Source organism: Leptonychotes weddellii, chromosome 1 (assembly GCF_054177405.1).
Source record: "Leptonychotes weddellii isolate Sample4059 chromosome 1, ASM5417740v2, whole genome shotgun sequence".
In the NCBI taxonomy this organism is placed as follows: domain Eukaryota; kingdom Metazoa; phylum Chordata; class Mammalia; order Carnivora; family Phocidae; genus Leptonychotes; species Leptonychotes weddellii.
The window spans coordinates 144432288-144446850 of record NC_138369.1 but is presented as its reverse complement, the minus strand read 5'-3'; the positions used below and the strand labels follow the sequence as shown (position 1 = coordinate 144446850).

The 14563-nt window shown below is 40.4% G+C and overlaps 1 protein-coding gene across 12 annotated transcripts in view; it reads left to right on the top strand.

The window, feature by feature from the left end:
* Positions 1 to 14563, top strand: part of BBX (BBX high mobility group box domain containing) — a 273335-nt gene that overhangs the window by 169203 nt on the left and 89569 nt on the right. For all 12 annotated transcript variants that reach the window (XM_081797447.1, XM_081797437.1, XM_081797450.1 and 9 more), the window contains 2 exons: positions 5235 to 5405; positions 10012 to 10251. In XM_081797447.1, the coding sequence (XP_081653573.1) occupies positions 5244 to 5405; positions 10012 to 10251 (402 nt within the window). In that variant the 5' untranslated portion in view covers positions 5235 to 5243. The remainder of the gene's footprint in view (positions 1 to 5234; positions 5406 to 10011; positions 10252 to 14563) is intronic.

The following is a 14563-nucleotide window of genomic DNA, read 5'->3' as shown; positions in this document are numbered from 1 at the left end:
TTCATTTTGAAGCCATTCGAGTGTATAAAAACATCACCATTATTTAGCGCGAGGGGGCTGGTTCATATGGTTGCTTGTAACAACCCTCACAACTAACCGATCTTGATGTTCTTCTGGTGAGCAAGGATGCTTCTGAGCGTATAAAGGTAAACAGTCTTGGATTATAAAGAAAAGGCTTAGTAAGGGAGGTAGAATGTACCCAAATAATTGTAATTTAAGGGAGAATATGGTGTCATTAGCAATACAAAGTCTAGTGGATTTCTGGGGAAGGAGAGATTAATTTGGGGATTATCAGCAAAGACATACAGTATCTGTAATGGCATGTCAGCTACACTGGAAAGAAATCACATGTGAATGTGATTATTCTGAACCCCAAAGCCACATACATATACCATTCATTAATTTTATTCTTGATATTCTGTTTTCTCTTTGAATATTAAAATTTTAAACACATGCACAAAGGCACATATACTTAAACACATTCACACATACTTAAATAGCATGATCAAAATCCTTGAGACTAAAAGATATATTTTTCTCCAGGCACTGGCAATCACTTTGACCTCTCCAGTTGATATAGCCGCTTATAGTTTTCCGTTGATTTCTTTTGCTATTTAAAAAACGCATTACCTAAACAAGGATAGGATCACATGGATGGAATAGGATGCTTCTGAGCTGACCTCCTCCCACGACACACCCAAAGTACAGCTGTATATGGAACATCTCTCTCTGAAGACTTTACCTGAAGACTAGCAGCTCTTCCACAACTACAGATAAAAAGGAAATGTCCAAACTGAGAAGGAGAGGCGGGGCAGGGACACAGTAGAGATGCACCAACACAGAGGTTCTCCCTGAGGGGCGAGGAGATCCATCCCCACCCTGGGCAGCCACCCACCCTGGGCACCTGCCCTAGGAAGATAAGCCCTTATAACATCTGGCTTTGAAAGTCAGTGGGGCTTAACAATAGGTGAGGGGAGGGCTATAGAAAACTGGGACTCTCCTGTTAAAGAGCTCATGCACAAACTCACTTGCTCCAAGACCCAGCAGAGAGGCAGTGGTTTGGAAAGTACCAGGGCCATCCCTGAAGGATATTTGTTGACTACTTTTAGGGTGTGTGCCAGAGCGGTGGGGATCCATAGGAAATTTCACCAGGAATGGAAGCACTGGAGGGTGCCATTTTTCTTTCCTTCTACCTAGCTGCTCTGTCGCTTGTGGGAGCCATTTCTGATATTCTCCATCTTACCTTGCTAGCACTATTCACCCCCTAGCCCCCTGCATTCCTCTGCAGACTCACCCCAGCAGGCATCCCTCCAAAGCAGCTCCTGCCCTGCTGAGAAGCCTTGGCTGGGACTGGCAACCCTGCAAAGTGGCTCCCATTCTCCCCTCACCCCCAGGCAGCTCCTGTCCCAGCAAGAAACCTTGTCCAGGACTAGCACCGTCCACCCCTCCAGTGGATCTACCTCACTGCACTCAGCAAAAGGCCTTGACAGAGACCTCTGACTGTGTCCTATCCCCTGCCCTGCTGCACCCAGTGTACAGCCTCGGCATGGATCAAACCCCCCCCCCCCCATGAAGGGAGACAGGCAGTCCCACCCACCGGCGTGACTGCAGCAGTCTTGGCCAGGCCTCACAGCCAGCCACACGAGGGGCTGGCCCTGCCCACTGACACAGCTGTGGCCAGGTTTCTCGCCAGCTGTACTGGGGTCCAGGCCCACCCACTAGTGCTACCACAGTAGTCACGGCAGGGCATTGCGGCCAGCCAGGCTGGGGGCCAGCCCCTTCTGCCAGTGCACGTGCAGCTATCACAGCCTAGCCACTACAGGAGGGTATACACAGCCCACTCAGGGGACACCCCTGGAACACTTGGTCCTGGTGACCAGGGGGTATTGTGCTTCTGGGCCCCACAGGAAACTTTCTATATACGGCCACTCCTTTAAGACCAGGAGACTTAGCTGACCTACCAATACATACAAACAAACACAGGAAGTCAGGCAAATGTATATGCTCTGAATGAAATACAAAACCTCAGAAAGAGAACTAAATGAAACAGAGATAAGCAGTGTGCCTGGTAAATAATAGTTCAAAATAATAGTCATAAAGATGTTCACCAAACTTGGGAGAAGAGTGAGTGAACCCAGTGAGAACTTCAACAAAGAGAAAGAAAATATAAAAAAGAACCAATCAGAGCTGAATACAATAACTGAATTAAAAAATACATTGGAGGGAATCAATAGCAGATTAGATGATGCAGAAGAACGGATCAGTGATCTGAAAGACAGGTTAGTGGAAATCACCCCAGCTGAACAGCAAAAAGAAAAAAGAATTTAAAAAAATAAGGATGGTTTAAGGGACCTTTGGGACAATATCAGGCATACTAACATTCCCCTTATAGGGGTCCCAGAGGAGAAGAGAGAAAGAAAGAGCCAGAAAACTTATTTGAAGAAATAATAGCTGCAAACTTCACCAACCTGGAGAAGGAAACAGATACCTAGGTCTAGGAATCACAGAGAGCCCCAGACCAGATGCATTCAAAGAGGTCCACACATCATAATTAAAATGTCAAAAATTAAAGATAAAGAGTATCTTAAAAGCAGCAAAAGAAAAGTAACTAGTTACATAGGAGGGTACCCCTATAAGACCATCAGCTGATTTTTTAGCAGAATAGTTTGCAGGCCAGAAAGGGAGTGGCATGATAGATTCAAAGGTTGAAAGGAAAAAACCTAGAACCAAGAATAACCTACCTGGCAAGAACTGAAGGAAAGATAAAGTTTCCCAGACAAAAATTAAAGGAGTTCATAAGCACTAAATCAGCCTTAATAAGAAATGTCAAAGGGACTTTTTTTAAGTGGAAAAGAAAAGGCTATAAAAAATGTTTTATCTCATAAAATATTGGGACCCCCATATGGGTTTAATTGCCACTCATGCAGCTCATCCTGAAGTGATTAATAAGCCACAAAAATAACCATTTCCTCTTCTCTGTATAGCATTGGTATTTTTGGAAATTGGGTTGCTTGTGCCAAGTTTTATTTGTAGATAGAATGAGAATTGTTAAATGATCTATCAGTTCACAAGAAATCTTTGTTCCTTTATTAAGAGCATACCAGATAACTAATTCCATATAGAGTTTTCAGTAACTTTTTATACTTTTGAGGCAGCCACACGAATCATATAATTATTTCAGATATTCAGCCGAAGGTTCTTGCTAAAAAGACCATGGGAACATGTTTTTCTTTGCTCTCCCTCCTTCCTTTGACTAGTCATAGCATTTAATAAATTGGTGAGGATTTTTATCAAAATGAAGATTTAAATTTTTTTTATTAAAATGAAGATTTTACTGCAGCACAAATAATCTGAATATTTATCAATAATGAAATGATTGAGTATATTGCAATACACTTTTATTTTGGAATATTCAATGGTTATTACAAAATGGGAACAGTCAAGGTGTATTGACTTAGATGAGCATGATCTATGCAAATTAAAATTTCTAAATGGCTATGTTTACTGGTATATTTGTATATTAAAAAAGGCACAGAATGATATAGTCCCTAAGGATATTTTTAAATTGGTCAAAGGATAGGCAAACAGGTTTAGAGGGGCATGATTATTAACAGAAGAGAATTCAGAAATAGATTTATACACATAGTAATTTAGTGTAGGATAAAAGTGGCATTTCAAAGGAGTGGGAGAAAGCTGGATTATTTAATAAAGAGCGTTGGCAGAATTTGGCTAGTTATTTGGGAAAAAAAGGATAAAGTAGACCCATATCTCCTTTATCAGAATCCTTATCTCCTGAATTACAGGTTGATCAAATATTAAAATTCTTTTTTGTAGTGAAGTCATGAAAGTTCTAGAAGGAGTTGTTAGTAATTTTTTAAAATTTTGAAATGAAGAAGGCCTACGCATGACTCAAAATCCATAAACTGTGAAGGACAGAGGATAAATTTGCCTGTGCCGTATTGTTTTAAAGGCTTCCGAACTAGATGCATCTAGAAACTTTATGAAATCCCAGTTTTAGCAGCATAGCATAACAAATTTATTGATACCACTTTGCAATACACTGACCCAAAAGGCTACTGTTCTGTGATTTCAGCAACTGTGTTTATGTTTATAACTGTCAGCGTGAGCCATTTAAATCGATAACATCATTTGAATGTTTGCATGAGTATGTATGTACAATGATTTGTATATTGTTACTTAAAATGAATGGATGAGAACTATTAAACTAGGAAAAAGCTGAGAGAATGCATATGAGAAATGGACATGTATAGTTTACCTCTGGGCTGTGGGGCTGGTGTGATGGAGAATACAAACCTCATTTTGTGCTATTTTCACCTTTATAAAATACAAATGTGTATTGTTTTTATCATTGAGAAAAAGTTAAGTCACCGAAAAGTAACTTAGAATTATGGGCTTCTGAAAGATTTTATCACATCCATAGGCTGGCTACCTCTTAGCTATTTCAGCCAGCCACCTTTCGGGAAGAGAAACAGCAAAAAGCCTCAGGAGAAAAACTTTGTTACTGGATTTTGGTGCCCACGTAATGGAGAGGTGCAAAAGTATTTGTGACTTATGTCACAGATGGGTACAGAGGGCGCTCATCTCGCTAAGTGACCTACGGTGACTTCATGCGCTGGGTCCTTGGAGGCTGCACACTGCTAGTTTTTAAAAGTGGTGTGTCATCTTGTGAAATGGTTTATTTTAAATCTAAAACATTTGATTTTTACAAAGTATTCATTTTACTTAATAATGCTCCAAGCTCAGATTTATCATAGCGTAGAGTGCAAAAGTCACGTAAATTGTTGTAATAAAAGAGGAGCCATTGGAGAATGTATGGAGGGCTACCTCTGGGAGCACCTCATCTCTGGGCGCTGTCTTTTCAGATTCTTCTGATGCACCACTTTAAGAAACCCTACCCTGAGTAAATGCGAACAGGTGACTGTAACTTGTAATCCTCCTGCTGGTCTATTTGGGTTTTGAGTTCTGAAGTTATGGAGTGGAAGGAAGTAGATTTCATAAAAGGCAAATTTTATTAGCTCCATTTAGCCAAGTAAAATGAATGTTTGATTATGTACTTAGAATTCGTACTGAATCCAGTAAATGCCTGAGCTGGTAGATACTTTAGTCATTAAAACTATAATCCAATTAAAGCTAAGGAAGCTAAATAAACAAATTTTAATCAGATTTACTTTGATTTCTCTCTGTTTCTCTCCCTTTTTTTTTCCTTACCACAGGTCACAGTAATGAAAGGCAGTAACAGAAATAAGGATCATTCAGCAGAAGGAGAAAGGGCTGGAAAACGACCAAAACGAAAGTGTCTTCAGTGGCACCCACTGCTAGCAAAGAAACTGCTGGACTTTTCAGAAGAGGAGGAAGAGGAAGACGAAGAAGAGGATATTGATAAGGTAATTCCTCTGTTTAAGATAGAAGTTTTGAGTATTCATGCCAGAAATGACCGTGATCATGGATGGTGAGAAGGATGCATTTCTAAAAGTCTGTGTAACTTGAATCCTATTCAACTATTCAGTTTACCTTTTTATTCCAGATATTGATGACTCCTGAAGTATCTGTACTTCTAGTAGTTGAGACAGAATCAGATCCTTCTTCAGTAGTCTTTCTGTCAATTAACTAATGATTTTCAGGTAATACGGTAATACTCCAATGCAGTGGAGATGGGGGTATTCATAAAGTTTGTTAATGCTCACCTGGCATCCACCCCGTTTGCGGCTCTGGCTTCTGTCTCCACTTCAGTCTAGCCCTGCCTCCGTAGACAGCCTCAGAGCTGCTCAAGCCCTTGTCTCTGCCACCTGCATGGCATCTAGCAGTTTTCACCCCCACCAAGCCTCCTTTGTCATTCAGTCCTCCACGTCCCCTTCTCTAGCCTCATGCTTGAGCAGCCAGCTCTTATTTAGAAAGTCACACGTTCCTCTCAGTCTTGGCATAGCTGGTTCCTCCTTTCCTCCCCATTCAGCTCTTAAGTTGAGGACTACCTCCCCAAGAGATGGGACCTTCTCATGGCAGGTGTCCCTCCCACCCGACGCATTCTGTGTCCAGGGAGTTCCTTCCTGACATTTACCATTTACCTTGTGTATGTCTGTCTTGCCAGACTGGAATATAAGCTTAGGAAGAGCAAAGTCTTGCCCCTCGTGTCCTCCTCTTGTTGGAATCTAGAATGGTGCCTGGTTTTGAATAGATCTATGGTCATTAGAAGAATCAATGAATACATATTTTGTGTCACTGCAACTTTTATAAACATGTCTTTAGTATTCTTCAGGCCTTTGACATCCATTCAGTCTTTTGTTCTAGGCTTAGGTCAGCTTCCAGGAAACCATGTTTTCTGTTTTTCCTGTTTCTCAGACATCTTACCCGGATACCCTTTACAGTCTCTCTCACTGAGCTTTTTCTCCTCTTTTACAGAGAAAACAGAGGCCGCCAGAAGTGACTTCTTCAGCTTCCTCTACTCACTTGCACGCTTACTTCACTTCTTGCCTGTCTTTTCTTTCTCCTTTCCTTTCCAGAGAAACAGTGTTATTAATTCTGTTTGAGGAAACTGCCAGGTTTATCCAGATTTGATCGTTCTGACACAGTGGTGCCGCTTGGTCCCGTGGTCCTTGGGGCGGTCCTCTGCTTCACTCCTCCTGCAGCACACACTCCTCTGTCTGTCCCAGGATTTCTGTTTCTCTCCCAGCCGCACCATCCTACCTTCTTTCAGTTGATGCCCCTCCATTGTTCTGCCCTCAAGTATTGGTGTTCCCTGGGCTTCTTAATTTCTCTTGCCATCCTGGACCTTTTTCTTAAACGTACTCGTGATTTGGACTATTTACTTTACATATCCACTTAGATCTCAGATCAGAACTCAGTTTGAACTTCTATATTAAACAGAGGAACTCAGCTTTGAAGCCCATCGTCCTGCGTCTTCCTCACCTCAGGAAGTGGGGACCCCTGGTTTTCGGGTTGGTCAGACCAGAAGCCGGGTCTGTTCTCTTTTGCTCAAGTCTCACATCTGTCCATCAGCAGATTCTCAGCCGTGCCTACTGCATGGGATCTCAGCTTGACTCCTCCTCAGCAAGGTCACCACCGGCTCCTTGATCTAGGCCACCACCATTTCTGGTGCAGATCAGTGTGCTCTGCTCTTGCCCTTCCACAGTCTGTTCTCAGCAGAGCAGCCAGAAGGATCCTTTCAAAACGGAAGGCTGGCCGTGCCACTTTCCTGCTTCATGAGGGCAGAGAATGCATAGGCTCAGGGCTCTACCTGCACCACCTAGAACAGTGCCTGGTCCCTATCAGTGGCCCAGTCAACAGTTACAGAGTGCAAGAACGAGGTGATTGGACTCCCTTCTTTCTCAGTCCCACTTGGTGATCCCATCCACTTTCCTAGTCTTGCCTCCTTTGTATTCATACCTCAGTTCGTTATTGCAACCAAGATGTCTCTGCTGAGAACCACCTCAAATTTAGCCGACCCGATACTAATCTTTCTGCTCTCCACCTGATCTAATTTCTCTCATTTGAGAAAAAGCATTCACTGTTGTGTATGAAGGAATCTTGCCACCGAAGCTAGAGACACGCTTACTTTTTTTTTTTTATAGATTTATTTATTTATTTTAGAGTAGAGGGAAGGGGCTGAGAGAGAGAGGGAGAGAGAGTCTTAGACTCCACACTGAGCAGGGAGCCTAACTCGGGGCTCGATCCCATGACCCTAAGATCACGACCTGAGCCAAAACCAAGAGTCGGACGCTCAACTGACTGAGCCTCCCAGGCACCCCGAAAACATTTTTTTTTTGATGCCCATATTTGGCAAAATAAATAATCTCTGGTAAAATATGATAACCTATGTTGTTCCCCTCAAGATTTTTTTTTTTTTTACAGTCTGCAACTACTCATAGCATTAAATGCATGGGGTTTTTTTAATAAGACAAAGCACATTCTTCATAAAGTACGTCCATACCTACTTCTACAACCTCATGTCCTGGGTCCCTGTTTTCATGTTAGATACACCAGTGCTACTGAACTGTATATCAATTAGTAGTCATAGAGCCTTAATCCTTTTTAGTTTTCTGTATCTCCCCATTGACTGCCTGACACATTCTGATTCATCTTTCAGAATTTAGCTCAGACAACACATTTTCTAGGGAGACTTCAGTGTACTCTCATCCATCCACTAGTGCTTTGTTATCACACTGGTTCCTTGTAATCGTCATCATACTGCTTTTTAATTCATTCGCTTTTCTATCTTTCTTCCCTCTCCAAACAGTAAGCTTCTCGGTCCAGGATCTTTTCTTATTTATCTTTTTTTGCAGCTCTTGGCTTGAGTTTTATAATTTAGTAGCGGAATCAAAAGTTATTCTTTTCTGAAGGGAAACTATAATTACTTCCTCAACCTACATAGTATACTTTTTATGCCTTGATTTTTCTATAGCTTCTTAGATTCAGAATGCTAAATAAATATTCCCCAAAAATGCAAATCGTTGTTGATAATTGTGTACAGAGTGAGGAAGCTAAATCTATAGCCTTCACTCCCAATAATAATCTCTAATGTATTTCCAAATCAGATAGCTATGACTTTAAGATTGTTCCACTGTACTGTTTTGTTTGAAGATAATCGATGGTTAATTAAATGCACTTGCAATACTTAATTTAAACTGAAGAGACTTTAAAAATACCAAATTTGATCAAGTCAGTGATTTGTCCTCGAGTATCTGTAGCCGTTGCCCAATCAACATGGTGTAAAAGAACATGGTTGCGTTACATAGTGGATCTCAGAGTGTGATCTTCAGATCAGCAGTATCCGCATCACCTGGAAGCTTGTTAGACATTAATTCTCAAGGCCCACTCCAGACCTGCGGGATCGGCAACTCTGGGAATGGGACCCAACAGTCTCTGTTTTAACAAGACCTCCAGGGATTCCACTACCCACTCAAGTTGAAGAACTAAGGCTCTGCTATACAATGCAGACTAACAACTACCTCCATCCTTCTTGATTTTAACTGTGAAACAAGAAATTAAAGAGATAGTTTTAGTAAGCCTTCTGGACTTCCGTTCATGGTTGCGCTGTTTCCAAGAAATAGCACAGGATCATATTTGAGCCTTAGAAGATATTTAACAATTCCAATACATCCTGAGATTCTGTGATCAGAGGTATCCTCAGCCATGTGCGGGTAGTAATGTAAGAGATCAGAAGCAGAAGGCTTCTGGGCAGTGGAAATGACAGTTACACAGATGGAATGGGCAGGATTAGAGCTTTGTAGAAGTTCCTGAAGACCTCGAATTGAATGAAATGCTTTGGAAAAGGGAGGATTCAGAATCGATTTTGAAGATTTAAGCCTGGGTGAATTTATTCCTGTTATCACAGCATTTCACGAAACAGGAAAGGTTGATATTTACAAGCTTGAAAATTTACTACGTAGTTCCTCCTTCAAATAGTGTTAAATGTCTGTTGTGATTTTTACAGTAGGAGGCTCCACTTGTGATGTGCCTAAAACATTGACTAGTCTGTATTAAATTTTTATTACCTACTTTCATGTTAAACATTTTCATATTATTAACTGTAAAAAAGCACTTTCCAACGAGGAGAAACAACTAATATTCATGTATTTTTTGTGAATGTTGTTGTTAATCTTGAGACCCATATATCACAGAATGGGTTTATTTATTTATTGAGCAGTTAGTTAAGTATATATACCAGACATTAAGCCAGATGCTGTGGTAGTAAAGGTAAAAGAGCTTTTCCTCAAAGAGCTCACTATTTAGTGAAGGGAAAAAAATGTAAGCCATCATAACACGATAATAATATATGCTGCAATAGAGACATGCACAGGTTGCTATAGAAACTAAGCAGAATACATTGTAAGTTGGTTCCCAACCACTAATAGTGGTTGATGATTAATTTTTTCCAATTTGTAAGTTATTTCAATGGAGCTAAGAAAAAATACAATTTGAAAACCAAAACTAACTGTTAAAGCAAAATTGTCCAGGATGTGTTAAAGATCTGGCTTTTGTTTTGGTTGGTAATAGGTTCAACTTCTTGGGGCCGATGGCCTAGAGCAAGATGTTGGTGAGACTGATGACGAATCACCAGAACAGCGAGCCCGGAGACCAATGAATGCATTTCTCCTATTTTGCAAACGTCATCGCTCCCTTGTACGTCAGGAACACCCCAGGCTTGATAACCGAGGTGCTACCAAGATACTGGCTGATTGGTGGGCTGTTCTAGATCCAAAGGAAAAGCAGAAATATACAGACATGGCCAAGGAGGTAGGTTACAATGACAAGGTTTTGTGTTGGCTGTGAGCAATCAATCCCATACCTCCTCTCCCCCCGCCCGCCCCCAGTCTTCATATATGAAGTCCCTGCTGAAGGTCTAGCAGCACAAAGGTGAATCCTGAATCAAGCGTTATACGAAAACAGAAGAGCTTTTTTCCTATTCCTGAATTCAAGTCCACCTTCCAAATGCTGGTGGAGGTGCCAAGAGCAATCAATTGCCAAGTTTTTTCATTATGTATACTTCACAGATTGATGTGGGGGGTTGATTTTTATAAATGGGTAATTTATTTATTATGAATGGGGGTTTTAAAAAAATTTTTTCTAGGAACCGAGCTTCTCCTATTAGAGAATGCCCATGGTAAAGACGACAATCTTAGGTTACTCTAGTTGTGTGGTGGGAAAGAGTCTTCATCTAGTTCTAATGCTGAATAACCTTGTGACAGGATCTAAATCAATCACTGGGTTTCAGCCTTTTTTTTTTTTTTATGTTATTAGAATGAGGAAATTGGGCAAAAGCATATCCCTTTCCGTTCTAACATTTTTTGATTTTGTAATAAATACAGTTATTAAGAGATTTGCTTTGATTTATTTCTGTTGTGTAGGTAGTGCCTCATGAATATTCAAAACTAGTGAAGGAATGAGTAGCAGTGAAACATGAGGTGTTAGGATATGTGCACGCATGTAAACATAGGCAGAAGCACTTCCTGGAGGAAGGCTATTCAGAGAGGGGGGCACTTGGATCAGTTCTGACATGCTTTTAAAATGTATTGTGTAACGGATTTAGCAAGTGAAGGAAAAGCAAAGCAATATCGTAGTGGTTAAACTTGAAAGGAGTAATTCTCACATTATTCCTTCAGCATCGTAACTCCTTCAGCATCATAACTTGCAAACAATCCTGATTCATGAAAACCCCTTCCACCCAAACATATGGTTAAGTTCTGTGAAAAGAGGAACCAGCAGGGGACAAAAATATAGAGTTTCAAGTGACACATTTTATTAGACATCTCAATATGTGGAAAAATAATTCTTTTAATTGCTGTGGTTTTATTGAGTTGTTTAACAAGCTAACATGTAACATAAAAATTTCTTATGCAGTGTTAAAGGATATTTGAATCCAGGGTATATGGTTAGCATAGTTGTTATGTAATTAATGGTCACATAAGACTTTGTGAGTTGGCTATTATTAAAGACAGGATTTTGACTATGTAAGGGTATCTGGAATTTTTTTATTTTTTTTAAAGATTTTATTTATTTGAGAGAGAGAGAGATAGCCAGAGAGAGCATGGGGGAAGGGAACAGGGAGAGAGAGAAGGAGGCTCCCTGCTGAGCAGGGAGCCCCACCTGGGGCTCCATCCCAGGACCCCAAGATCACGACCAGAGCTGAAGGCAGACGCTTAGGGGACTGAACAACCCAGGCGCCCTGGGTATCTGGAAAATTTAAAATCAGTTCCAGTAACCTACATGATTTTAAATGTTTCAGTAAATTTCAACTAATATAATAGTAATTAACAGCATTTTCCCATTAAATGGCCTTATATTTTTTTTTATAGTCCTACACTTATATGATAAAATAATCTGAAACCTCATAGGGAACCGCATTAACTTCCTACAATTAAACACTTGAGTTTGATTTTGGATTGCTGTTTTTTGATAACATGCAGCCTGTCCCAAGTACACTGTTTGCCTTTTCTTAAATACTGCTAATTTACAAACCCAATAGGTGGCCACTTTTAAGAGGAGGAAGTATTATTTTCATACAGGAAATCTCTAACTAATAACTTAATTAGGCTCACAATATTTGCCATTGTGGTGCCCGTAATGAAATCTGTTAAGGTGGCCTCCCGCAATCTGCTACACGCAGAGGCGGATCTTCCACCTTGCAACCTGCCTTGTTTACAGTTGCTCTTAGGAAATGCTGTCTCATTTCTAGTCAAGTGTGGAAGGTTCAGCCACATTGAAAATCATTATCTAATTGGTTTCTGGTCATAAGTGATACTGACTTGTTTCAGTTGTATTTACTGCATGGTTTCAAAATTACATTAAAGTGCAGGCCATTGTGCTGGTGCTTTTTGTGTTAATAGTACAGTCTTCATTGCAACGTCAGTTTCAGCAACAAAAAGCTTACTTGAGGGACTTGAGCATACCAAGTCTGTGGTGGGTGCTGATGATGAATAAGGTCTCAGCTCCTCAAGGTCCTCTCACCCAGGTAGTCATATACAAAAAAAAAACAAAAACCTTTTGTAACATCTTCATTTCAAACACCAGATTTTAACTGTGTTCTCTATAGGAACAAGACATATTCTTTCAGGAAGGTTTTTGTGTGAATGTGAGTACTTAAAAAGAGATATTTTTTAAAAGAAGTGAGCACTGTGTGATACAACTTGGGAGGGTTTATTTTTTTAACCTGTTAAAACTTTCTCTGATGCTTTTCTTGCTCCTGATTATCTTTTAGTGCATCTGGTGAGAGCAAACAGCCATTCTGGGATTTGTTTTCAATTTCTTGAATTATTGCCCAGTACTCATTTGCATTGTTGAAAAGAAAGGGTTGAATGAGGGTTTCATGCTGTCTGATGAATCTCATTAGAGCAATAACTGGTTATAAGTAATGCAAAAAATACCACCTTAAGGATATAACGTGGGTCATTTTCTTAAATTCAGCAATGCGTGTGATGGTGCAGGGTTGTGGATGTTCCCAGGCTCTGACTTCTGACTGTGGAGCTGCTGGGTAGGAGATGCAGGAACAACCTTACTTTTCCCTTTAACATCGTAGGTCTGCGCTCTTACAAATACAGGAATACAAATCTGCGTTTTTGCCTAGGATATTGCTGGAACCCTCCACTTGTCGTTTAAACTAATGATCGGAATTAATTAATTTATAGCCAGTTTAGAAGATCATTTATCTAGACCTTCAGGAAGAGTAGAGTAGGTGCCAAGAAGAGGAGAGGATCTGGAAAGTCAAAAACAATTTTGAATGACTTTATGATACCTTCTTTTTTGTAGGATGAGAGGCATAAGGCAGAATGCATGCATTTATTGATTGATTGGTTCATTCCAAGCTTGATGTTTTACAGAAGCACAAACACATAAAGTCAGTAATGATTGTCCGCATTCTTCCGAGCAAAGATCTAATAAGGCTCTTTGGAGTGTGTATCTTGACCAGGCACACATTGTAGAGCTGGGATACTGTTGCCTGTTTGACCCTAGCATTCTTTTACTATGTGATGCTGACTTAGATGCCTGCAAGATAAGAGGTTTGAGTAATTATGGTAGAAATGGTAACAATAAAATGTCAGGGGTCTAATGGAAGAGTCTGCTTGTGCTGGGGTGGGTATCAGTGAGGATATTTCAAAAGAGGCTTTATGGAGTTGATAGAATCTGTCCTGGGCTTTGGTACAGGATTCAGAGAGAAAGGCAGGGATAAGAGCAGATGTGGGATAGTAAGAACGATTTCAGGAGCAAGAAAGTTTGTTTTACCCCAAGCCTAGGATATGTGGAGGACACTAGTAGGAAATGATGATGTAAAGACAAAAATCATGAGACCAGGCTGATAAGTTCGAAGGTTCAGTTGTATTGCAGTAAAACAACTATGGAATTAAATGCAATAAAATGCAACCTTAAGGTAAACTATAATAGCCTTTTGTATCTATTGCCATTAGTACCCTAGGAAAGACTCCCATCACCACAAAACTCCATGGAGTTTTAGTGATTAATTCTTCCTTCATAGTCCCTTTTTTTTTTTTTTTAATTTTAGTTTTTTTAAAGATTTTATTTATTTGACAGAGAGAGGAAGAGTGAGAGCAGGAACACAAGCAGGGGGAGTGGGGGAGGGAGAAGCAGTCTCCCCTCTGAGCAGGGAGCCCGACATGGGGCTCGATCCGAGGACCCTGGGATCATGACCTGAGCCGAAGGCAGACGCTTAACCATTTGAGCCACCCAGGAGCCCCTTCCTTCATATTTCTTAAAGTTAAAACTAAGCTATTTATTCCCTTGCTTTGGCTTTATTAGAAATGGATTCTTCTCCAAAGAAGACAGACTGTCATCTTCTCATATATTATAACTGTAGGGAATTTTTGTTGACTGTCACACGTAGGATGCTTAACAGCGTCTGTGTTCTTACAAGCATGCTGTGACATCTTGCATACCCCTAAACTAGAGTAGCCCCTCATTTTTCCAGCATCCTTGAGAAACGGCTGTTACACATAAGTGATTTCCAGGTAGATGAAACTTGGCTGTTCCCTTATACATTTCATTTTACATATTTATCCTGGAAACTTTACTTAAAATTTTGTTTATATACTTCCTT